The sequence below is a fragment of the Eutrema salsugineum genome, unplaced genomic scaffold (assembly GCF_000478725.1).
Source record: "Eutrema salsugineum unplaced genomic scaffold, Eutsalg1_0 scaffold_1, whole genome shotgun sequence".
Lineage (NCBI taxonomy): Eukaryota > Viridiplantae > Streptophyta > Magnoliopsida > Brassicales > Brassicaceae > Eutrema > Eutrema salsugineum.
In genome coordinates, this window is record NW_006256909.1 from 11,090,795 (window position 1) to 11,117,572 (window position 26,778).

The window sequence follows — 26,778 nt, forward strand, 5'->3', positions numbered from 1 at the left end:
TGTTCAATGAAATTAGGATTTTTTCAATGTGGAGAAATAAATTGGGGCTTTTCTTTGGGGTTCAAATTGGAGTTTAGTTCTTCTATATGCATTAGTCGTGTGTATGTTACAATGCATTAACAAGCTGATAATGTGTTTACGATTAGTGTTTGTCCATATGGCCTTGTCGAAGCATATTTTCTTTTATCGGGTTCATATGAATGTTTTTTTAAACGTTTCTGTTTGATATAAATGCTATTACAATCTTGGATTTGCCATTATCGATTATTAACTGAATTGTTGTTGTTGTTTACATGATCGGATTTAGTATAGTAACATGTTCTGATTATTGATGATGAACTTAATTGTTCTTGGTGTTTACATGATTGGTTTACTTGACTTTGCCTTTTTTTACGTTTTCTTACTTTTACTAAATTGGTTGTAATTCCCTTACATATATGTGATATGATTTGGTGTTTATAATATGTGATATTGTTTGATATATGTGCTTTTCATCATTCAGGTGTATGTTTTCTGCTATATGATTTGATCATCTTGCCTTTTGCCATTGTCGATGTTAAGTACTTATCGATGATGATGTTGAACTGATCCCCTTCTGTTTGGGCAGAAGATGCAAAGCAACAGTTCAGTCCCGTACTGGGAGAAATCTCTCACGCAGCAGAAAAAGGAAATTGAGAGGGTTAAGAGCCCGCTTTACAGTACATATATTTCGTTGTAGTATTATGCTTACATAAGTTGATTCCGAGTTTTAATTAAGTACTAATTTTTTTTCCTTGACACATTTGATTAGGCCCCGTTGATGGAAAAATCTGTTATTGGGAGGCTCTGCTTTTTGGACCAGCAGGATCGCCTTACGAGAACGGAGTCTTCCAAATTGCCATGCACTTTCCGCCAGAATACCCGTTCAAGCCACCCAAGGTCTTCTTCAGAACCAAGGTCTTTCACCCCAATGTAGGAGATCGTGGACATATCTTCCTACGGATGCTCACTACTGACTACTTCTCGCCTAGTTACACCGTCCATAAGATTCTCACTAAAATTCATGAGATGCTGAGCAACCCAGAATTGGGTGAGGGGGACTACTTTGATGAAGACAAAGCGAAGATGTACAAGGAAGACAAGGCGGGGTTTGATGAAATAGCTCGGGAATATACTTTGGAGCACGCTAGGGTTTAGGGTTTAGTTCATCTATATTTATCTTTTATGTTCTTTTGTTATTCACTACTTTGGAACACGCTTAAACCCTTGAAAACAATTTAATGTATTTTGTAAATTATGCTTAAGCCGTTCATGATAAGTAACTGTGTTTTAAAGTGAGTCATACACACCTCTCATCACTAATTGAATCGAAAATCGAAAATCTGTGTAACAAATGTTTAAGTATTTCTATATTTTAAAAATTGTGTGTTTCAATTTCTTTCTTAATAAATTGTATTCTTCTATAGTTTGCAATATATTGTTTTTTTTAATAAGTGATTTTTATTTTAATTACAAAAAAGACTTTTCAAAAAAAAAATAATATAAAATTCCAATAATGAACCCCATTAACGAGTTCACAACTGGAACCTCAAACTTAACTAAAGTTCATCACAAAAACGAAAAAAAAAATTATTTATTTAATCTGATAAACACGATAAGAGGGTTCACTACTGGACATGTTCTAAGTAAAATAAAAACTTTCGTATGAAACGTCGACGTTTCGTCTACTTGGTTCCAGGTTAATGTCTTCGTAACTCAAACCCATTATACTGCATTTGTCAACGAAACCAATTTTTTCCCTTATTATATTTTTTTTGGTAAAATCCCCTCTCCTCCCCTCTTATATTTTGTTACAACAATAATTGTGTTCGTGTCGGATCTCAACTTGGGGTTAAGGTTCATATAACATACTTATCGAGGTGAAAAGCAGAAAAAAATAATTAGGCAAAAAGTCTGAGTGCATTCGGATCACACACCAAATATCACTTCAAATGAAAAGCCAAAAAAAAATCGAAAGTAGAAGATCAAAACGGTATGAATGTATTTAAACATTAATTACTACAGTAATATTTACGTCTGAATGTATTTCAGTTCTATTTATCTCAAAGATTAATAATTAAAGGTTGGAAACAGGAACATATTAACTATATATGTTGGAGAAACTAAACTTTCTATTCTTATTTTCGGAATAGTGTTTCATTTTCGGAACATATAATCAATATGTTCATTTATAGATAATTTATGGAAATTCAATAGATTATACAAAAATTTCAAGAGTGAAATAAATTACAAAACTTAGGAAAAGAAATAAATATGTGTTGGTCGAATTTTTTATCTTGTAATGTTTTCTTCACAGCGAAATCTTGAGACCCTTACAAATTTTGAATGTATTACTATCCATTATCCAATAAGTTTTTATTGGCATTTACTAAAATTTATTTTGAAAAATAGATGATACATCACTTAATATAGTATAGTTTTGAGTATTTTTTTTTTTTTGCATCTATTTTGGTTAATGTTAGTGAATCGTATTTTCGATATTGAAGGGAAGTGGTCTTGAAAACAAATTGCCTTAGCCAGTAGCCACCAACCTCCAGAGGCGGGCCACCATGAGTTCACACATGTTTTTTCAACCAACATATTTTAGATGAGGACTCAGATAATTTTTCAAGAAGAGTGTATTTCTCTAATATTTTTAAGGATAAATGTAACCCGCAAATAGCTTACTTACTAAAAATTTTAATAGATCTAAAACTTAGTACTATTTCTACTTGCTAAATAATAGCGAATATATTTCTAATGAGAGTCAAATTCATAGGTGAAAGAGTGGCACATTGTCTTCAAGTCATTTTACCATTAGGTACCACCACTTATGTAGTTGGATTATCTATTATAAAATTTACAATTTTTTGTTCTAGCCAATAAGTTAAGATTGAGATGTAATTTTACACATGATAGTTCTATACTTCTATTTAAACCTGATTGAACTAATCTTCCTTGTTGATCCCAGCTAAAATCGTATATGCATACAATACGTATCAGTATTTACGTGAATTTAAAGTCTTCATGTCTTGATAATGACATCAAAATCATAGAGGGTTGTGGTTGAAGTTAATTAGAGACCAAAGTGGAGTATTTCAATGAGAGATACCAACTATACCCTTGCTTTCCTTTGATTAACAATCTAACTAATTTATTTAAGAAATTTGGGAAATTAATTAGAGACCAAAATGGAGTATCTCAATGAGAGATACGTACCAACTATACCCTTGCTTTCCTTTGATTAACAATCCAACTAATTTATTTAAGAAATTTGGGAAACCTTAGATCACTCTTTTAATAGGAAAAAATTATTTAGCACAGAGAAGAAAAAGTTTTTCAAGCTAAAGAAAAAGAGGTAAAATTATGTAGCCACGAATATAGCCTTAGCCACCACATGGCACATGTGTTATTATTATTATTATTTATTTTGGTTGGAAAGAATTTATCACTAAGGCAAGACCCCATTACATAATGAATGTGTTAGTTTAATTAAGTAAAGGGTCTACTGTCCATTACTATACATAATTTGATAATAGTACAACACATCATTTTTCTTCATATAGTTTAACATTTATCTTAAATTAGAATTTAATCCATGCGTCCAAATAAAATAATTTTTCATAAATTAAATATGAAATAATTTTTTTTTAAAATAAGTTAAATGTTATTAACTTAAATATGCTTAATTTATGAAGATTGAATAAATATTTGATAATATATTTAACTCAAAAATAAGGATGTTGGGTAGCACATTCTAAAAATATTCTGTTATAATAGTATAAATAAAATTGTTGCCAGTAAGCACGATAGTTTAGCAAAACATTACATGTATTGATCCGGTAACCTTTTGTAATAGCATGCATGGAAAAAAACTTGAATTTAACTAAATACTGTGTTTAACCTAATTAGCTATCTACGTCAATATAAGAAATTACATTCCTAAAACATCCAACTCGTTTATTTTGGTTTTATTCTCTCATTCATCTAATAATATCTATTTACGTCAATATACCAGTTGAATATATTATAGTGTGAACAAATAAAAAATAAATAAATAACATTACAAAACCCGCCCAAAAAATATAAAACAAAGTGGTCACGTTCCTCCAAATAAATTAGCCTCCTCTTTCTCCTCTCTCTCACACACACACTCTCTCTCTCATAGTCTCATTCTCCTCTTTTTCTCTTTTTTTTCTTTCTTTTTCTTCAGAACCTCTTGTCTCCAGAAATGGTAGAGACAAGTTTCTACATCGGAATCATAGGTAAACACCCTTCTTCGCACGTGTGCTTATATCTCTACATGTATATACACTCGTGTTCACGAATTATGACAATACCTCTTGTAATTTGTGTTTGACGCAGGAAATGTAATCTCCATACTCGTCTTCCTCTCACCAGTGTGAGCTCTCTCTCTAGATTTTGGAAGAAGTAACAAAATTTTAAGATTTGATATATACATATATATATATATATATATATATTTTATTACTGATCGATTGGTCCAACATACAAAAACTCAGGGAGACATTTTGGAAGATAGTGAAGCGAAAATCGACGGAGGAGTATAAGAGCTTGCCGTACATCTGCACGTTGTTAGGATCGTCGCTATGGACATATTACGGCATAGTCACTCCCGGAGAATACCTTGTCTCCACCGTCAATGGCTTTGGTGCTCTTGTTGAAATCATCTATGTCTCACTCTTTCTCTTTAATGCCCCTCGACATCTCAAGGTTTTTATTTCATTTTCATTTTTCTTTTTTATCATAGATATGATATATACTCTCTCTCTATCTATCTGATTTTCTTGATATTCTGTGTTTCTTATATAATAGCTGGTTAAAATCAGTATATTATTTGATGTAATTATTCAGATTTGGATCTGAATATCAGTTTTCTGTATCACACATTTTTTGAAGTTAAGTTGATTAAAATATGTGATCCACTTGTTATAATAAATACTATGATGACTTGTAAAGTAAGAATTTATAACGTACTTATACATTTTACAAAGTGTTTATAGTTGATGTAAGTGAATTTTATCTATATTCAAATATACTAATGTCTCCTATTTTTTGTTTTTAACAGTTGAATACAATCGTAGTGGTATCGTTGTTGAACGTCCTTTTCCCAATCGCAGCGATTGCTGCCACGAGAAGTGCGTTTAAAGATGAGAAAACGCGTTCTCAATCGATGGGTTTCATATGTGCCGGTCTAAACATTGTAATGTATGGATCTCCTCTTTCTGCTATGGTAAGTTCATTCTTAATTTTCACTTGTATTGTATGTCCAAATTTTATATAATAACATATGGTGTATAACTGTTTTATAATACCCACGTTTTGAAAGAAAAATCTTCCCCTTTATATAACTAATTTATAAATTTATCTGTCGCTATCAAAAAAATGTTTTAACCGGAAAGAATTGTCAAATTCAGTGTTTTGTATTTTAAACAATCGATCAGGCGTGTTTATTGACATTGTTCATATCCTTTTGGGCCCTTTTTCCTGAAATTGCGTAAATATTTTAAACAATCGATCAGGCGTGTTTATTGACAATCGATCAGGCGTGTTTATTGACAATAAATGAAGTTTTTAGTATAGAAAAAATAAAAATAAATAATTCTTAATCAGTGTGAAAAAACTTTAAATAATACTTTATATATTATAAAATATAATTCATTTTTAAAATTTTTTCACACATATTAAAAAAACAATTTAATTGTCTATTTTACTTTTTATTAATATACGAATTAATTTTTATACTAATTAATTAGCTATAAGTATAAGGATAAAAGTGGATTTTTTTAATAAATCTTTGCATTGGAAACCAAAAAATACTTATATTTTGAAATAAAAAATCAATCCTAAAACGACTTATATATTAAAACAAAGGGAATACTTATAGATGATTTGACTAAAAAAAGAAAAGAAAAGACAATAATGATTCTTACGCACATGTTGTTATTATACTATCTTTTTTTCATAAAAAATGTCATTCTGATATTTTCTCCACATATTAAGAAAACTATTAAAAATACTACTTTGACCCTTATTAAATAATTTTTTCTAACTAATACATTAAATCAATAGAGTTAAAAAGGTATATTATTAAAATTCTGCATTGAAAATAGAAAAATATACTTTTTGTGAAACAAAAATAAAATTTTAAAATGACACTATTTGTGAAACAGAGGGAGTATTGTATAATAATGATTCTTAGGTGATAATGAAGAAACTGAAAACTTGTATTAATTCTCAAATACTCCATATTTTTTAATTAAATGATGTTTTTGCATTGGACACATAAATTAAGAATTTAATTTCTATTTTTTCCTATACTAAAACTTTAATTTTATCATTTTCAATATAATACAACCAATGAAAGAATAATTTGTAGAATATAAAAGTCAAAAATAATAATAATTAATTAAATTTGCTTTGATAAATGAGAACATTACTTATTTGTGAAAGAAAAAAATCCTCTAAAACATCAGTTATTTTAGAACGGGGAGAGTACTAATATATCCAATCATACTTTTTATGCATATTGACCTTGCTTCTTGAATCTTTACCGCCCCACACTTTCAAATAAATGCCATTTTCTCTGGCTCTCCAATCCCACCTGCTTCCAGTACATCTTTAAAACTTTCCTGTTTAAATGCTGTAAAGCTCTGATGATGTCTATAGTTAGGCCCTTGTTTCAACGTACACATGAACCGTGTATTCCCCCAAATGTTAGTCTTAAAATTTCTGCCCCAACTTGCTCCGGGTTCTAGTGTTCCTGGAGCTATCCTGTCGTCTCCAGAGTAACAGCTAAACCAAAGTTTTTTCTTATTTTGAAGTTCGTTCGAGTAAATTGAATCCGGCACCTACTGATTGTCCATATACATGGCTAATCATGCAGATGTTAAGAACAAATAGAAAGATTGAGAGAGTTTTCATTTTGTTTTGTTTTTTTTTTGTTTTTAGGATATGTAGATGTTTAGATCTTAAATTTGTTACTTTAAATATATATAACTATATTAATTTCCCTATTCTTATATATAGGTTTTCTATTAATAGTACAAAGGACCAGGACTATGATTTATGGTAGACAAGACAAATATAGGTGTATGGACTTTGGGGCAAGAGGACCAGTTCAACTGTTCAAGTATTTAGTTTTTCAATGGATGCATGCATGTCTTGAAGGGCTAAATTAGATGCGAAATGTCATGAAACAACCATGAAGCCTAAATTATCGTCTTGCATGTTTATTGACAACAATCATGGAAGGCAAGCGTTATTTTGTTTTTAATTAAGTGAAACAACATTTATTATCCGTGAGTTATGCAGAATTTTATTTTTTAAAACAAATATTAGTATGAATCATTAAACTGTTGTGAAAACTTCTTAGAAACTTTATTAATCACTGGAATGTATATATAGAGTACATAGGGAATCTAGGTTAAGTACAATGCCCTGATGGGCCTAATGGGCCGGTATAAGAGTCCATATATGATATGTGTTATAACACTCCCCCTTGGACGAGTGAACCGGGTCAGCTACTCAATCGGGATCTCGATAATGCGCTGGGGAATGTTGCCTCATTAAAACCTTACCAGGAAAAACCCAGTGGGACAAAACCATGGTGAAGGAAAAAGAGTACAACACGCATTACTCCCCCTGATTGTAGCATCACTGCAGATCTCTAAGTCTATACATTCCTATCTGTTTGACGAGCTTCCGGTGTGTTGAAGTAGGCAATGATTTGGTGAAGAGGTCAGCTGAATTCTCACTGGATCGGACCTGCTGAACGCTGAGAGTGCCGTCCTTCTGCCAGTCTGAGGTTGAGAAGAACTTCGGTAGAATGTGCTTCGTCCGATCTCCTTTGATATATCCTTCCTTGAGCTGAGCTATGCATGCCGCGTTGTCTTCATACATCACCGTGGGCTGTGTGTCTTCGTCCATACCACAATCTCTGCGGATGTGCTGAGTCATGGAGCGCAGCCAGACGCATTCCCTACTAGCGTCATGAATGGCTAGGATTTCAGCATGGTTTGATGAAGTGGCAGTGAGTGTCTGCTTCATTGATCTCCAAGAGATGGCTGTTCCTCCATGCGTAAAAACGTAGCCAGTTTGAGACTTGGCAGTGTGCGGATCTGATAGATATCCTGCATCGGCGAAGCCGACTAACCCATCTTTATTTTGGTTAGTATAGAAGAGTCCTAAGTCTTGAGTACCTCGAAGGTATCTTAGGAGATGTTTTATACCGTTCCAGTGCCTCTGAGTTGGAGATGAACTATATCGAGCGAGGAGGTTCACGGCGAAACATATGTCTGGTCTAGTGTGACTAGCCAGGTACATTAACGCTCCTACAGCACTGAGGTATGGTTTTTCAGGACCAAGGATTTCTTCATCATCCTTTTTGGGACCAAGAGGGTCATCACTTAAGCTTCTAACTACCATTGGGCTGGTCAATGGGTGAGCTTGGTCCATATTAAATCGCTTGAGTACCTTTTCGATATAAGCCGATTGATGCACAAGGATTCCTCCTTTGATGTACTCAAGTTGTAATCCCAAACAGTACTTTGTTTTGCCTAGGTCTTTCATTTCGAATTCTGCTTTTAAGCAGTCGACTGTTTGGGAGATCTCACCAGATGTTCCGAGGATGTTTAGATCATCCACGTATACTGCTATGATTACAAATCCTTTGTTTGAGTACTTATTGATGAAGATGCATGGACTGATGGGGTCATTTTTGTAGCCTTCTTGGATGAGGTAATCGCTGAGGCGGTTGTACCACATACGCCCACTTTGTTTCAGTCCATACAAGGATTTGTTCAGCCTGATGCAGTATTGATCTCGAGATGCATTTTTTTAGTTCAATGCCATCTGGGAGTCTCATATATATTTCGTTGTCCAGGGGACCATAGAGATATGCGGTTACAACATCCATTAACCGCAGATCAAGATTTTCTCTTATGGCCAGACTTATGAGGAATCGGAATGTTGTTGCATCCACCACTGGAGAATAAGTCTCCTCATAATCGATTCCGGGTCTCTGTGAGAATCCTTGTGCTACAAGCCGTGCTTTGTATCGAACGACTTCACCGAGTTCGTTCCTTTTGCGCACAAAGACCCATTTGTGGCCCACAGGCTTGATGTGTGATGGGGTCCGGATGATCGGACCGAACACGTTTCTGAGTTTGAGACTCTTTAACTCCACGTTTATGGCTTCTTTCCATTTTAGCCAATCTGTTCGATGTGTACACTATGTTATTGACGTGGGTTCTAGATCCTCTTGCGTGAGCGCAACATCAAGTGCTACTTTGTATGCAAAGAGTGCATTTAAGTCGACTTCTTTTCGATTCCATTGTATTCCGGACATATTGTAATTGATGGAGATCTCATTGTTATCTTCTGAACCTGGAGATTCGGCGTCCCGAACTTCCATTGAGGGTTCATTAGATTGAGTCTCAGCCGCGGCTATGTCTGATATTGCAGGAATCCCGGTTTCGGTTATTGCACCTTTCTTTGATTTCCGGGGATTCTTATCTTTGGAACCGAGAGGTCTGCCCCGTTTGAGACATGGTGCAGACTCTGTAGCAACTTGGGTCTGTCCCGTTGGGACAGCTATTCGTACTGGTGCATTACAAGCTGGGATGTACGATTTGGTTACTTTGGTCGGGTCAGCAAAGGAATCTGGCAATTGATTATCTAGCTTTTGATAATGAATAATCTTTTGGATCTCTGAATCACATTCTAGAGTCCGAGGATCTTGCCAATTTAATGATGTTTGATTCCATGAAAGATCTTTGACCAGCTTGTTTGTCTCACCACCTAAAGAGGGATATACCGATTCATCGAATTGGCAATCCGCATATCTGGCCTTGAAGAGATCTCCAGTGGTTGGCTCGAGATATCTTATGATGGTGGGAGAGTCAAAACCAACATATATTCCCATCCTACTTTGAGGTCCCATTTTGGTTCGATGTGGTGGAGCAATGGGTACATATACTGAACACCCAAATGTTTTGAGATGGGAGATGTCTGGCTCATGACCCGAGAGTAGTTGGGATGGGGAATATTTGTGTTCACTAGATGGCCGGATGCGTATGAGTTCAGCAGCATGTAATACTGCATGTCCCCATGCTGAGGCCGGGAGCTTTGATCTCATGAGTAATGGTCGGGCTATCCATTGAATGCGTTTAATGAATGATTCAGCCAATCCATTTTGAGTATGGACATGTGCTACAGGATGTTCCACGGTTACCCCCATGGCCATACAGTAGTCATTAAACGCTTGTGAGGTAAATTCACCAGCATTGTCAAGGCGGATAGTCTTTAGTGGGAAGTCAGGGAAATGGGCCCGCAATTTTATGATTTGGGCCAAGAACCTAGCGAAGGCTTGGTTCCGAGAGGACAAGAGACAAACATATGACCAACGGGTCGATGCGTCTATAAGGACCATGAAGTACCGGAATGGTCCGGAAGATGGATGTATAGGTCCACAGATATCGCCCTGGATTCTTTCTAGGAAATGAAGTGTTTGTTTAGAGATTTTAACTGGTGAAGGCCGAGAGATCAATTTGCCTTGAGAACAAGCTGTGCACATGAGGTGTTGAGGATAAGCTCGGTTTTCTTTGAGGGTATGCCCTTGAAAGTTTTGAATTAGTTTACGCATCATATTTGCACCGGGATGACCGAGCCGGTCGTGCCAAATAGTATAATCAGTAAACCGGGCTTTGAGAGTGGTATTAGCTTCAATCATACTGACTTTAGCATGGTAAAGTCCAGTAGAGAGCGCGGGTATGGTTTCGAGGATTTGTTTATGGCCGTCTACGGTTTTAGTGACTAGGAGGGATTCTTTGTTCCCTTGACCTTGGGTTTCTATGTGGAAACCATTCTGTCTTATATCCTTGAAGCTCAGAAGATTTCTCTTCGAACTAGGAGAATATAGAGCATCTGGTATTTCAAGTTGTGTGCCATTTGATAGCAACACATAGGCATGGCCATATCCTTCGATAAGGTTTGAGGGACCCGCGATGGTGCTAATATTTGCGGTTTGATAGGTTAGGTTTATGAAGTAACTTTTGTTTCTTAAGATAGTGTGGCTGGATCCACTATCTACGACTATGGTTTCCATTTGCTAGTGTGCTTTTCCACCTTTGGATTTCTGACAGGCTAATGAAACTGGGAGCTAATAGACCTCAGTTAGCCGCTACAAATTCCAAGGATTGATCACCAAAACTGGAGAAGCTGCTGGTTGAAGAAGGAAAAACTCGGATTTGGTTTTTTTTTTTTCGGTTGATCGTCGTGTACTGTAAGTGTGCGTGAGGGCGCGTCCGACGTTGGATCGACAAACGGTTTTCACCAGTAGATTCGTCTCGTCGAGGGCTTCGATTTGATATGTAGATCGTCTTCTGGTTCCTCACGGTTTGGAAGATATGCGTCTTTTAAGTTTCGACTTGCTTTTAGGGTTTTGGTGATGGCCGGATTTATTAGGGTTTTTCGCTCAGAGAGTCTTATCGTGCTGATAACGTGTTGTGAAAACTTAGAAACTTTATTAATCACTGGAATGTATATATAGAGTACATAGGGAATCTAGGTTAAGTACAATGCCCTGATGGGCCTAATGGGCCGGTATAAGAGTTCATATATGATATATGATATGTGTTATAACAAGATTATTTTAATTAGTATTATTCCAAACAAAAGTTTAGCCGTCCATAATTAAAAACGACCCACCTGGTATAAAGACTAATATGTTGTATAAAGGCATAATGATTCCTTTTGGAGTTTGTAGTTTACTCATTTATCTTGTCTTTTAGTTAATGGTATTTGAATATCGTCTATAATAGAATCATTTTGTTGAAGAAAATAAGTTCAGTGGTTATTTTTGGTGGTATTAATTTGGTCATTTTAGTAACGGTTTTTTTTTTTGGGGAAATATAAACGTTATTTTTGATCATGCATGCAATCATCATAAACCAACCACACTATATGGCATTTTTTAGGCACACGTCTTTAAGAATTCGCACTCAGATATCAATTATATAACTTGTACGTCATTAGATTTTTCACGTTTATATTTGAATAAAAATCGTCATTGCCATCTCCTCTATGTACCCCACAGTTGTATTAATAATGCAACCATGACTTGGTGGGTCCATTATTAATACAAATCTTAGAAAAAGACATACCGTACTTATTATTTTCATTTTCGCATTTCGGGCAAAAATGTAATTAGAATATATGTTTTTGAGCTTATCTCATATAAATATCTGTTTATAACCCCTATTGGTTAATAACTTATAACTTATAACATAGCTATAGACTAATAGTATTGTTTTTATGCAGAAAACAGTAGTGACGACAAAGAGCGTGAAATACATGCCGTTTTGGTTGTCGTTTTTCCTCTTCTTAAACGGCGCGATTTGGGGCGTTTACGCTTCACTCCAACATGACATTTTTCTACTCGTAAGTAACGTTTTACTGTGTGGTTCACTTATTAGTCATTTTATGGTTCTCCTTCAACACATATAGAAGACAAAACAGGGATACTTGAAAATTGAAATATAGTTACACTGTTAAAGCTATTTCATCGACCCCATGTCTCTTCGATATTCTAACACTAACACCAACATATTTTGTCGTTTTTTGACGCCGTAATCAACTCCGTTCATGTCACTGTCAATGCCACATTTTAAAAAAAAATATATATCTGAGAAAAAATCACGATTTATGCATAATGACTTGAAAAAATTGTGGACTCCAGGTCTCCAACATCAAACCAATGATCTTTTGGCGATTTTTTCAGATAATAGTCTTTTTTAAGAAGTGTCTTGGTCTAATATGCAACAACCACTATTTTGTGGGGTCATTTAATTTTGTAAATGCGTCTTCTTGAGATTTCGGATAGGCGTTGAACTTAGTAATATGCTATTCAGAATAATTTATTTACGATCAATTAATTAAATTCAATTAATTTTGTGGTTAAACTGATTAGGTGCCAAATGGAGTGGGGTTTGTGTTCGGGACAATGCAACTCATACTTTATGGAATTTATAGAAATGCCAAACCGGTCGGTTTAAGCAACGGCTCAAGTGTGATTGCTGCAGATGAAGAGGAAGGCCTCGCGTCACATGTCCCTCTCCTCTCGTAAACCCAATTTTTCTTTGTTTTATGAAAATTATATTACAACAAACCTCCTTTAGATTATTTCTTTTTAATTTCTTGGAGAGTGTTTTGTGTGGAATTTGGGTTTTGTGTATTTTACTTTCTGAACCAGATTAGACTTTTTTTCTTTTGGGTCAAAGAACCAGATTAGATTAAGTTGAGGATATCACATGTCTTTTTTGTATGTGTTTTTTTGTTGTTGTGCTATTTTTTTTGCAATGAATCATTTTATTTATTAAGTGTAAATTAGAGAACTGTAAGCCAAAACAAATACAGCTCATTTAGTTTTGAAGCGTAACTTTTACCTAAACCTTATGCAAAGCCCATCATTCAAATGTATAACCTTATATAGTCTCAAGGCTATCACAATGGATGAGAGAATGAGGTTTTGAAGGAAAATTGATGAGCCTAAAATGCAGGGAAACACTCTTGCTCCTTCTCTTCGATCTAACTTTGTTAATATTCAGAGTATGAACGTTTCATTGAAACAAGTTCATGAAATAATCATACCATCGAAAACTTTAGGTTCGTTTAATAGCACGTGGACAACCTCTAAATCAACAACTCAATCTCCACATAAAGAGGACTAATTAGGAAGAAGCTATCAAATATAGTGAATTTGAAGAATAAAACAGAGCCGTTAGAAGAGCTCAGAGTTTGTTTGAATGGTTCAAAGTTTGAATAAGTCATCCGAGAATGTAGGAGTTGTTTAAAAATTTGTTGCTTTAGATTCGGTCAAGTTTGTTTCTTTGTAAGGTCTTTATAAGGCCACTTTCTTATGATTAATATACATGAACTATTCAGTTCTACTCTGGTCTTTGAGCTCTGAAAACTATAAGAAGTAACAGTGGTATTAGAGCTTGAACGAACCTAAAGAGAGGAGAGATGAGTGAGAAAGAAGCATTGATCATTCCAAAATTCGATGGAGATTATGAGCACTGGGCCATGCTCATGGAGAATCTACTGAGGTCCAAAGAATGGTGGGATCTTATTGAAGAAGGGATTCCACGTCAGGAGAGGAATGTGGTCTATTCCGGGCAACAGAGAGCCGAGCTACTCGAGAGGATTGCCGCAAAAACCATCACTGATCACAAGGTGAAAAATTATCTATTTGCTTCTATAGATAAGACGATTCTTAAGACGATCATGAAGAAGGATACTTCGAAAGACCTGTGGGAGTCAATGAAGAACAAGTATCAGGGAAACACTCGCCACTCGGGTACAGAGTGCACAGCTGCAAAGACTCAGGAGAAGCTTTGAGGTGTTGGAAATGAAGATCGGAGAAACCATAACCGGATACTTCTCCAGAGTGATGGAAGTCACTAACAATATGCGTAATCTGGGAGAGGAGATACCAGACTCGAAGATGGTGGAGAAGATCTTGAGAACTTTGGTTGAGAAGTTCACATATGTGGTTTGTGCAATAGAGGAATCAAACGATATCAAGGATCTGACAGTCGATGGGTTGCAAAGCTCATTAATGGTGCATGAACAAAACCTGAGCAGACATGAAGGGGATGATCAGGTCTTAAAGGCTGAGGCACAATGGAGAAACGATGGAGGAAGAGGCCGTGGCAGAGGAAGAGGAAGAGGAGGATATCAGGGTCGTGGCCGAGGAAGCTCCAGTTATAATAAGGAGCAGGTGGAGTGCTTCAAGTGTCACAAAAAGGGACATTACAAGGCTGAGTGTCCGGAATGGGAGAAAGAGGCTAATTACGCAGAAATGGAGGAAGACATGTTGTTAATGGCTCATATAAACATGGTAAAAGAGGAGAATGAACACATCTGGTTCTTGGATTCAGGCTGCAGCAACCATATGTGTGGGAATAGAGACTGGTTCATTGATCTTGACACCAGTTTCTGTCAAACAGTGAAGCTTGGAGATGACAGAAGAATGACCGTGGAAGGAAAAGGGAGTCTGAGGCTTGAGATCAATGGAGTGATCCGGTGATCACATCAGCTTACTATGTTCCAGGATTGAGGAACAACCTGTTCAGTGTAGGGCAACTGCAGGAGAAAGGATTAAAGATTGTCATTGAGGATGACGTGTGTGAGGTCTGGAGCAAACGACAAAAGAGGCTAGTCATGCATTCTCTCATGACTAAAAACCGCATGTTCATCATCTTGGCAAAAGTGAAAGGAGCTAGAGAAGGAGCAGAGAATCACTGCCTGCAGGTGATGGAGAAAACAGATCGGCTGTGGCATAAGAGATTGGGGCATCTTGGTCATAGAGGACTAAGAGCATTGGCAGAGAAGAATATGGTGAATGGGCTTCCAAGTCTTGACAAAGTGGAGACAGAGGCATCAACGTGTGATGTCTGCTTAAAGGGTAAACAGATTCGTGAAACCATACCAAGGAAAAGCATGTGGAAGTCAAGCCGAGGGTTGGAGCTGGTACATAGTGACATTTGTGGTCCAATAACGCCAATGTCAGAGAGTGGGAAGAGATACATCATCAATTTTATTGATGACTTTAGCAGAAAGTGCTGGACATTATTTCTGTCAGAAAAATCTGATGCATTCAATGTGTTCAAGGAGTTCCAAGCTGCAGTAGAGAGAGAACTTGGACAGAAACTGATCTGTTTGAGGACGGATCGAGGAGGAGAGTATAAGTCCAAGGATTTTGACGATTACTGCAGGGAAAAGGGAATCAAAAGACATCTCACTGCAGCATATACACCACAGTAGAATGGGGTTGCAGAGAGGAAGAATAGGAGCATTATGAACATGACAAGGTGTTTACTGTTGGAAAGATCTGTGCCAAGAAGGTTTTGGCCTGAGGCAGCTCAGTATGCAGTGCACATACTGAATCGGTGTCCATCAGCTGCTGTAGGAGATGTCACGCCACAAGAAAAATGGAGCAGCCATAAGCCAACAGTGGATCACCTTAGGATCTTTGGATGTGTTGCTTATGCATTGGTGCCATATCAGAAACGGATCAAGCTGGATGAAAAGAGCACCAAATGCGTGATGTTTGGAGTGAGCAAAGAGTCTAAAGCCTATCGTTTGTACAACCCTGAGACAAAGAAGATTGTGATTAGTAGAGATGTACACTTCGATGAAGGAAAAGGGTGGAACTGGGATGAAGAAGGACAGAATGGTGAGCTCTTGTGCGAAGATGCAGAGACAGATCAAGGGGTTGAAACTAATGGAGCTGTAAACGAGGAGCCAAATGAGAATACAGAAGGAGAAGCAGGTGTCGAAGGAGCACAAGCAGTAGAAGGAGACGGTACAGTAGCTGGAGAACGAGTGCAGACATAACAAATGTTGAATAGAGAGGGAAGTAAGAGGCAGGTGAGAAGACCAGTATGGTTTAAAGATTTTGATACAAGCGGTGCGGGGATTCTTGTATCAGAGGAGGGAGAGAATGGAGACAGACTTCTTGCAATGTTCATAGCCCCAGATGATCCAGAAACTTTCGAAGATGCAGTTCAACAAGAAGTGTGGAGGAAAGCCATTGTGGCTATAGAGGAAAATAATACATGGGAGCTGATGGATCTGCCAAAAGAAGCAAAGGTTATCGGAGTTAAATGGGTCTACAAGACCAAATTCAATGAAAAAGGAGAGGTCGATAAGTTTAAAGCCAGACTGGTGGCTAAGGGGTATCACCAGAAGCAAGGAGTGGACTTCTATGAAGTTTTTGCTCCAGTGACTAGATGGGACACAATCAGAACGATCCTTGCAGTTGCGGCTGAGAAGAGTTGGAAGGTATTTCAACTAGATGTTAAAATTGCTTTTCTACATGGCACTTTAGAGGAGGATGTTTACGTCGAACAACCTGAGGGCTTTGTGGTGGAAGGTGATGCAGAAAAGGTGTATAAGTTGAATAGAGCCCTCTATGGGCTGAAACAAGCGCCAAGGGCTTGGTATAGCCGCATAGAAAGGTATTTTGTGCAAGAAGGTTTTGAGAAATGCTATTGTGAGCACACTCTGTTTGTGAAAAGAAACTGGAAAAATATTCTGCTGATAAGTCTCTATGTCGATGACTTAATATACACTGGGAACTCGGATGCAATGCTGGAAATGTTTAAAAGTTCCATGATGCTGGAATTCAAGATGACAGATTTGGGAAGGATGAAATTTTTCTTGGGTGTAGAGGTGATTCAAGATGACAAAGGAATCTTCATCTGCCAACAAAAGTATGCTGAGGAAATCCTGCAGAAATTTGGAATGGAAGACTGTAACTCTGTCAAGAATCCGATGGTTCCAGGGCATAAACTGTCAAAGGAAGGAGCAGGAGAGCTTGTTGATGCGACGAGGTACAAGCAGTTAGTTGGGAGTCTGAGATACTTGACAGCTACTAGACCAGACTTGATGTACTCGGTGAATCTGATCAGTAGATATATGGAGAAACCAACTGAGCAGCATTTGATGGCGGCTAAGAGGATTCTGAGATATGTGCAGGGCACAACTACATACGGTATTCGATACAAACTTGGAGGAGAACATAGGCTGGTCGGCTTTGTGGACAGTGACTATGCCGGAGATACGAATGACAGAAAGAGTACTTCTGGATATGTGTTCATGTTAGGTGGTGGAGCTGTTTCATGGGCCTCTAAGAAGCAACCAATCGTTACCTTGTCCACTACTGAAGCTGAGTTTGTAGCAGGTGCGTATGGAGCATGTCAAGCAGTTTGGATGAGGAATGTGCTTAGGGATCTCGGTTTGGATCAAGGAGAAGGTACTGTTCTATACTGTGATAATAGTTCCACTATCAAATTGTCAAAAAATCCAGTGCTACATGGGCGAAGCAAGCACATACATGTGAGGTTTCACTTTCTGCGTGAGTTGGTGAATGATGGGGTGATACGACTTGATTATTGTCCAACACAAGATCAACTGTCTGACATTATGACAAAAGCCGTGAAGTTGGAAGTCTTTGAGAAGCTCAGAGGAGAAATGGGTGTCTGCGTAAAGGAAGAATAAACTGAAAGGAGTATTTTCAGTTTAAGGGAGGGAATGAAGAATAAAACAGAGCCGTTAGAAGAGCTCAGAGTTTGTTTGAATGGTTCAAAGTTTGAATAAGTCATCCGAGAATGTAGGAGTTGTTTAAAAATTTGTTGCTTTAGATTCGGTCAAGTTTGTTTCTTTGTAAGGTCTTTATAAGGCCACTTTCTTATGATTAATATACATGAACTATTCAGTTCTACTCTGGTCTTTGAGCTCTGAAAACTATACGAAGTAACAGAATTATGATCGTCCCTTTTTTTTTTTTCCAAGAATCAAATCCTCCCTTCTTTATAGGAATCGATTCCCACTTTTCATATTTCCATGTCTTTTTTATGAACCATAGGTTGCAATCTCCTATTTAAAGACCTAAAACAAAATAAAATATAAGCAGAGATAATTTCTACAAATTAAATAGCTACTAATTCATTAAAAATGAAGATCATTGCATTGATGCTCATTGTCATCATCATACCCGTCACCGGCAGGCACCGTGGCGGTGGGGGTGGCGGTAGCCGTGGCGGTGGCGGCTACACTACAAGAAAACACTACGATTCCTGACGAAATTTCCGACGAAATATATTTCGTCGGAAACTACCGACGGAATCCCGACGAAAAACTAAAAAATACCGACGAGAAGAAGTTAAACGGAAATCGGTCGTAATTCCCAACTGATTTCCGACGGATTATTGAAATGGTCGTTTTTTAAGGTTTTGTCGGACATCCGTCGGTAAATTCCCGACGGATTTTCCACGGATTTCTAAAAAGTTGAAAATTCAAAAAAAAAATACAATTCCGTGGGTAATCCGTCGGAAATTTCCGACGGATATCCGACGGAATTCAATTCTTTTTAAATTTTCAACTTTCCCGACAGATTTCCGACGGAATTATTAGATCTAGCCGTTGTTGTATCCGTTGAACTAGCCGTTTCTAGCCGTTTTGTTTCGTCAGAAATCGGTCGGAATACGCTCGGAAATGAAATCAGGTTTTGCTATAAATACCTCTTCTTTCTCATTCCCAACATACAAATCAAGGGTGAAAGAACATGTCTTCTTCAAACCCAAACCCATATAATTATTTTCGATCATGGATGGATAAACCCCGTTTTGGTTCGCGAAGTAAGTTTTCTTGGTTTGTGTACCTTTAATTTTTTTTTTGTCTACATTTGCTGTTGGTATTAACAACTTATTGTTTTAATTGTGCAGGAGCTTCCGTTGAAGAAAGGACGTCGACGTGGTTTGGGTAATGTTGTCTCAAGTCAAGAATCTTTCGGTTCTTCTTCTTATCCCGAAGATATCGTCGAGCAAAACGAAGAGCTCAAGGCAAAAGCAGCGGATTTGGAGCACAAGTTAGATGCAACACAACAAGAGCTCACTACGACCAAATCGGAGCTTACTACAACCAGATCGGAAGTCGCAACCATGGCAAGTTGGATGAAGGCGAGGTTTCCTGACTTCCCGGGATTCGAAAGTTCGGGAACGGAAAATCTAGAAACTTAGATTATTGTTTTTTTTTGTTATTTGAATATTTGAATTTTAAAAATTGTTAAAATATTTTCATTATATTTATAAATTTCAGTTTTATTTATATTTAATTTACAATTTTATTTCTCTGAATTAATGTTTTTAAATTTTTTTTTTTAATTTTTCTTTTACCGTCGGAAAATCGTCGGTACTAACAAAAAAAGACCGTTGGAAATTCGTGGGAAATGATGACCGTCGGAAATCCATCAGGAAACAAAAATCGTCAAGTTCGTCGAGTTTCCGTCGGAAATGAAACTCCGACAAAATCAAAACCATCGGAAACTCCTTGGTTTATAAAACCGTCGGGAATCCGTCGGAACAATGCTTCCTCGGGAATCCGTCAGGAAAATTGCGTCGTCAGGAATCCGTCGGAAAAGTTTTGTCCTCGGGAATTCGTCGAGTAGTTGAAGTCGTCGGTATTCCGTCGGAAATACCCGATGAATTTCCGACGGATATTTTTTTCTGACGAGATGATCCCGACGACCTGTTTTTGTCGGAAATCCGTCTGGAAAAGCTTTTTCCGACAGATTACAGACGGATATAACCGTCTAAAAGCGGATGTTTTCTTGTAGTGCTATATGGCTGGTGGAATTGGCACGGGCTATGTAATGGGTAAAGTAATACCCGACAAGCCTGAGCCTAAGGAGGAGCTGCCAAAGATGGAGGATATACCAAAAGAATGCAAAGTGGAGGTTAGAGATTGCATCACTAGGCATATATACAAAGGCGAGGGGGAGCCTAAAAACGGAGGGCCATGTTGTGAGAAATTTAAAAACACAATACACTGTATGTGCAAATTCCTTACGAACAAGGATCCTTTGGTAAGAAAAGCTGCTAATGGTGTACTTAGAGGTTGTCGTTATCAACAACCCACTTGTACAAATACGCCAATGCCACCAGCATGTTGGGAAGAGCTTAGATCACCTTGTATCAATACAGGAACTGCCTTTTATCCTAAATACGGAGAAGCATGTTGTAAGAAACTTAAAAACTCGACATCATGTATCTCTAAATCCCTTAAGTCTCCGGATCCTAAGCTACATGAAGCTGCTAATGGTGTACTTGGGGGTTGTCAAGTTCGTAAACCTTAATAATTGTCCAGAAACCTAGAGATTATACATGTGATTAAAGTTAACGACGGAACAAACCTATTTTGAAATAATGTACAAATGATTTGTTTTTAGATGGTTAGATCAAGGGGTCAGTGTTGTAATTGATTTTTGTATTTATATGTGTGATCAGTGTCAGTATGTAATCCTATCTCTCTTTCAGAATAAAAGTATCCACTAGCTACTAATACAAAAAGCAATCCAATAAAAAGATGGCAATTATAGTCAAATCAAGTGCAGTTAGTTCGATCTATAAATCTTAATTAGTCTTATTCAGTTTCATTGTGGATTAATTACGTTGATATGTTTCTTGTTTTTGTTAAAGATGTTGATATGTTTCAAAAGCGACAATACTACATTCGAAACATTTGTAGCCTTTATTTTATATATAGCTAAAAACAAGTGATCCGGCCAATATCAAATGTAGCACATTTCTTTCGTTCATCTTTTATGACTTTTGGTTCGAACCTCTAACTTCCCGGGAAACTCTATCCCCATATATTCCCAAAAAAAATCTCACTTTACTTAACCTTCTTTCTAAATTCACCAAAACATATTATAAGATACTCGGTATCGTAGGTTCCGATAAAAATAGACCCTTATACAATTAGATATACGAATTCCATCTATATACATATATATATTTTTAACTGATTTATAAACTTTTATTTTTAACTTTAATCTCAAACATTGTTACAAAAAAACTTTAATCTCAAACAGATATATAAGGCCAAACATAACAAACGGAATCATAATAATCGCCTACGACAGCCTACCGTGGAATCAACCAATCAAAAGTCAACATCGTTATCAGAAAGACTTGGCTTTGTTTTTCAGAAGCATCTCCCTGAGCTCCGCTGGATCAATCTCATCCGTCCGATTAGAAGGTCTATAGTATCCCGTGACTGGATCTGGGGCCCACGCAGACTCTGCTTCTTGATTTGCTCTTTGTTCGAGCTTCCCCACCGTAACTCTGGTAGAACCTGTCTTACTGAGAAATACAAATTTTATTATTCTACATAATTACTATTATATAAATGAAGGATGTATTTATACAAATGATAATTATAATTATATTTAGTCTAATATACATGAGTTCATATTTGCGCTTCATAAATTTCAAATCCTAATTACAATATTGTTTATATTAATGTGTCAATATACATGATCCCATAATCTCGGTTCATTTAATTTAAAAATTTAATTACCGTAATAATCAAGAAATCATAATTCCACCTTAAACTTTCCTCCGGACACAATTAAATGATTAAACATAAATAGAATCAATGTATGCATGCATATTCCAAATTTATCAGTTAATGATTATATTACCTTCCTATATTATCGTAACCATATCAATATGAAATTATATAACCAAATTACAAATTATTGTTTGGATAGTCTAAACAATTCTTATATTTTCAATATATTTTAGATGCATTTTACCTACCTAAATCAAAATATTCTGTTTTCCGTATATGTAGGAGTAATTAAAAAAAATAGACCCTTTATGGAAAACGAACAATATTGCAAATTAAATATATCAAATTTGCCTAAATCTATCATATTTCAAAGTCATTTCAAATTCAAATTCATAATTTACCGCCTACAATATTTTAAGATTGCATCGAAGATTTACCCTAGACTCACCACATTCGTTATTTTGCTATAAATAGTTACCACTGTAGATATCGAATTCATCACACCAGCTAAGCAATATTTAGCTTACATACTCCCTTTGCAAAGTTTGCGATGTCGACCTTCACATCCCTCACTGCCCTAAAGCCATTCAAAACCCAATGGAGGATCCGTGTCAAGATACTGAAGTTGTGAAAACAGTATTTGAATGGGATCGAGACGATGGAGATGGTCGTTGTCGATGAACTGGTATTGTTTTGTACTTTGTTTGTTCGTTATTCATACTGATCCATTTTGATCATATATATATATTTTAACGTTTTGCTTATTATTATATTGCCATGCAGAATCAAACTATGCATGTTAGTATGAAGAACCAGTTCATCAAAAAATTTGAAAATCTTCTAGAGGAAAGAACTACTAAGATCATCACTAATTTTCAAGTCACTCACAACGGTGGTAAGTTCAGGACTACCTCTCATGTTTACAAGATCCAGTTTGCTGCCACGACGTCTGTCAGACCTTCTGAAGATCTGGATGCCACAATTCTTGGGTTGAAGTTTGTGAACTTCACTGATATTCATGATGGCAAGTTGAATCCTGATTTTCTAATAGGTAAATGGTATATTTATATCTCGCATACATTATTAATATGAACCAAAGCATATTACATCTAATTATTGGTTTATGTTTTTATTTTACAGATATTGTTGGACAAATTGTTAGTATTGGCGAGGTTGAAATTCTCAACGTTAACAAAAAACAGACCAAACGTCTAACAATGACACTTCGTGACACCAGGTTTTTTAATTACCTTTGACACCTAAATATTGTTAATAAAACGTCTAATATATTTTGTCTTTTAGTGATGTACGCCTGAATTGTGTTCTCTGGGGGAATTATGCAGAAAGTTTGGAGAGTGTTGCTACACATGCAACCAATGCTACCATTTGTTTCGTGTTAATATTTGGAAAGTTAAGATTGTATCAAGGTACGAAACAAATGTTTTTTTGTTAACAAACAAAATATCGTTTTTAAAAAATATATATAACTTTCAAGACATTTCATTATTTAGGTGTATGGAGCATTGGCAATTGTTACAATTCTTCCATTGTGATGACAGATCCTGATCTCCCTGAAATAAATTCTTTTAGAAACCGGTATATTTATATCTATAACCTTTATCAATTTTCCATTTAGTTTACTTTCATGTCACTAAAATCCAAGATTTTTTTTTCTTTTACAGCTTACTAAAAGATGATGTGACTTTGTCATACACACACCCTAACCAATTGACCATTGTCAATTCTGTTTTTGTAAGAGATGATTTCTTCTTACATACCCCTCGCCGGACAATAAGTGAAATACTTGGTGCATCTGAGGTATTTATTTTGCGTGGTACACATATTTCTTAAACAATATATGGCGATTGGGATTTTAAAAGAAAGTAATGCTTCAATTAGTAGGTTGAAAAATGTGTGACTATGGCTACCATCATGTCTATTGACACTGAATTTGGATGGTACTATATGTCATGCAAAGTGTGCTCTAAAAAGGTGCTTCCTCTTGATATGGATTTGTTGAAGGAGCAATATCCTAGTAGGCCATTTCCTAAACAGTTATGGATATGTGGCAAATATAAGGATGATGTTGAAAGTGTCGTACCAGCGTAAGTCTTGGATGCAATTTTTAGAGCAAAAAGAATATTTGTAATTTTTATTTATAATATTAATATTCATATATTGTTCTATGCTAACATAGGTTTATGCTGACTTTCCGTGTTATGGACAACACTGGTGAAACAAAGTTTTTAATCTTTGATAAGCTTGCCATGGAAGTTGTAAATCAAACAGCTGCACAATTGGCTGAATCTGTGGAAGAGGTAGTTATGCAGTTTACTATCAACTCTATTATAGTCAATCTTAATTACTATATATAATAGAAAACTTATATGTTTGCTAAACTGCTTGCAGATCCAAGATCTAGATGTATTACCTCTTCCAATTAGTAACATTTGTGGGAAAACTTATCTGTTCAAGCTATCTATTGAGAGTTCAAACCTCGTTTTCAATAGTGATGTTTACAAAGTTACAAAGATTGTGACCCAAAGTGACATGGTCAAAGAATTATCAGAAATATCCGGATTTTTGGTTTGATCCCTAAACTATTTATTCGTATTAATATTTATTCATATTTCATTGCCTTTTGATCATTGTTAACTTATTGTTTTATTTATAGACTACCCCTGATGTCAAGTCTGAAGAAATGGGGTTTATAACTCCCGATGAACAGGTATGCTATTTAGGAATTAGATGCCTCTCATTAAGATTATATGACTGTACATAAACGTATTTGTTCACATTTGTCATTTTAGGTTCCTAAGATGTTACTTGACAGTGGCGACGATGATAATTCACCACAGTCAAAAAGGAAAAGCGATGAGATGATTGACTTTGATGATCATAATGGAGAGCAGTCTACTTCTAAGAAAGCTTTAAATGGGGACATGAAGACTGGATCGAGTGAAGAAAAGATTTCTCTAAAGCCTGTTAAGAAGGAGAAAGTTGATGACTGAAGTCTTCGTTTCTTTAACAATATGCATTCTCCTGCTTGCTTTGTTTCTTAAGATTTACTACAATATCTCATTGTTTAAGTTTCGGTTATTTTTTTCCTTGCCCGTAGGATTTGTCTTTTTATGTTTACAGATTTTCTGTGGTTTGTTATTTGAAGTTTAATAAAAGCAAGAATTTTAAAATATATTATGTTTTGCGATTTAATTAGTAACTGCGGAATTTTAATTTATTAGTATAAATAACAAAGTAAAATACCTGCATGTACGGATGGTTTCGCCAAACTCAAGCCTAGTATGAAAAGAAATTCTGCATGGCAATTAAACATTTACAACATTCATGCAAAATATTTGGAGTCATTATTACTTTGGCAATACATATATTTTTTTAGCACTTACAATTACAGTTGTATCCTAAAACAACTCTGTATTTAAATATAAAATTAGAAATGTATGTACATTTTACAAAATTAGAAAAACGATCGTAACTACTATATTCTGTCGTATATAGATGCTAATTGGTGAATATTAACACAACCAATCATAATTAAAAGAACTTAAACTAATTCCTAAAGTTTCCATGTTTAGATAAATTCTCAATTTATTTGTAATCTTAACAATTAGAATATTGTAACTATCCTATTAAGATGTCTACTACTTTTCAATTCTTAATATTAAATATATCCTACGCATATATCGATTCTCTACATTCTCACAAATCTGTAGAATAATGAAAAAGAACAAAAAATCGTCTTCTGCAATGGATAAAGATCATGACATCTTAACCAAAAGACCTAAATTGGATTTCATCAACCCATGTATAAAAGTTATGGTTCATTCGCTAATAAACTCAAATTTATACTCGGGTTTGTATATTCTTAAGAAAGTACAATAAATTACTTAAGAATCCGATTTATAAATGGTCTATCTAAAAGTTCCACATATATTTTTGTATTATTTACATAACACAATGGACATATTCAAGTTATCCCTGCACGAGTACCATTACCAGTACCTATCTCAAATCCTGATGATTTCGACAATACCTTTGGAGATATCATTAATATTCAGAACCCCCCCGACAACTTCAAGTACTCGGAAAAAAATCAATGTAGTTTGAGTACGTATTATATTTATTTCCTATGGGCCAAGATGAAACATCATTGAACAACTTATATTGCTCAACTATTTATGATTCTTTGGTAATTAGATAATAAACATGTAGTGAAACCTCGAAGTTTTTATTATATACAGATGCCAATGGACAGAATGAAGTTACCCCTAAACGAAAAGCATTGCCAGTTCCAATTTCAATTCCTGGTGTTTTTCGAAATATATTAGGAGATATCAGTAATACCCGAACTGGCCCCAGTGCTTCAAGTTATCCTAAAAAGAACCAACTTAGTCCAAGTACGTAGTTTATTTATTTTCATTGTAATCGATTTATTCATTGACAAATGTATTATCTTTAAATTTTGTTGTTCTCCTGTAACATCAGTAACAGGAAAAAAAAATTACACAGGTACACAAACAAGTATTTTTTAACCCTTCTTCTTTATGTTTGTGTTGTCCTGAATGAAACCTCTTTTATAACTAAAGTAATTTCTTTATAATATCTAGCAAGTCCAGTCACTCCATGTTATGGCTCAAATCAATTTCTGCCAACTATACCAACAGCAAATATTTGTGATAGTCGATATTCTACATCAGGATACTTAAATATCACATATAACCAAAATCCTGATAAGACCAGAAGAAAAAAAACTCAATAAAGTAAGCTTACTTTTATATATTTAGTTTAATATTTAGTTTA

General features: G+C 35.7%; 4 protein-coding genes and 1 pseudogene across 4 annotated transcripts; 3 read left to right on the forward strand and 2 right to left on the reverse strand.

The window, feature by feature from the left end:
- Positions 1 to 610: 610 nt before the first annotated feature.
- Positions 611 to 1,176, forward strand: LOC112081943 (ubiquitin-conjugating enzyme E2 28-like). The gene is made up of 2 exons (XM_024149014.1): positions 611 to 698; positions 791 to 1,176. Exons 1-2 carry the CDS (start codon positions 611 to 613, stop codon positions 1,174 to 1,176), a joined length of 474 nt encoding a protein of 157 aa, XP_024004782.1.
- Positions 1,177 to 4,115: 2,939 nt separating this feature from the next.
- Positions 4,116 to 13,350, forward strand: LOC18028572 (bidirectional sugar transporter SWEET17). The gene is made up of 6 exons (XM_024149643.1): positions 4,116 to 4,283; positions 4,384 to 4,420; positions 4,542 to 4,752; positions 5,108 to 5,272; positions 12,361 to 12,480; positions 13,010 to 13,350. The coding sequence occupies exons 1-6, from the start codon at positions 4,250 to 4,252 to the stop codon at positions 13,163 to 13,165; spliced, it is 723 nt and encodes a 240-aa protein (XP_024005411.1). The 5' UTR covers positions 4,116 to 4,249; the 3' UTR covers positions 13,166 to 13,350.
- LOC18028573 lies at positions 6,538 to 6,911 on the reverse strand (annotated as a pseudogene).
- An 8,059-nt stretch (positions 13,351 to 21,409) lies between the features above and the next one.
- LOC112081944 (late embryogenis abundant protein 41-like) lies at positions 21,410 to 22,413 on the reverse strand. Its single transcript, XM_024149015.1, has 2 exons — positions 22,409 to 22,413; positions 21,410 to 21,749 (listed from the first exon to the last, which is right to left on the reverse strand). The coding sequence occupies exons 1-2, from the start codon at positions 22,411 to 22,413 to the stop codon at positions 21,569 to 21,571; spliced, it is 186 nt and encodes a 61-aa protein (XP_024004783.1). The 3' UTR covers positions 21,410 to 21,568.
- A 205-nt stretch (positions 22,414 to 22,618) lies between these two features.
- LOC112081945 lies at positions 22,619 to 24,971 on the forward strand. Its single transcript, XM_024149016.1, has 10 exons — positions 22,619 to 22,645; positions 22,744 to 23,011; positions 23,101 to 23,197; positions 23,304 to 23,387; positions 23,643 to 23,778; positions 23,953 to 24,065; positions 24,158 to 24,278; positions 24,370 to 24,546; positions 24,635 to 24,688; positions 24,771 to 24,971. Exons 1-10 carry the CDS (start codon positions 22,619 to 22,621, stop codon positions 24,969 to 24,971), a joined length of 1,278 nt encoding a protein of 425 aa, XP_024004784.1.
- The last annotated feature ends 1,807 nt before the right edge of the window (positions 24,972 to 26,778 follow it).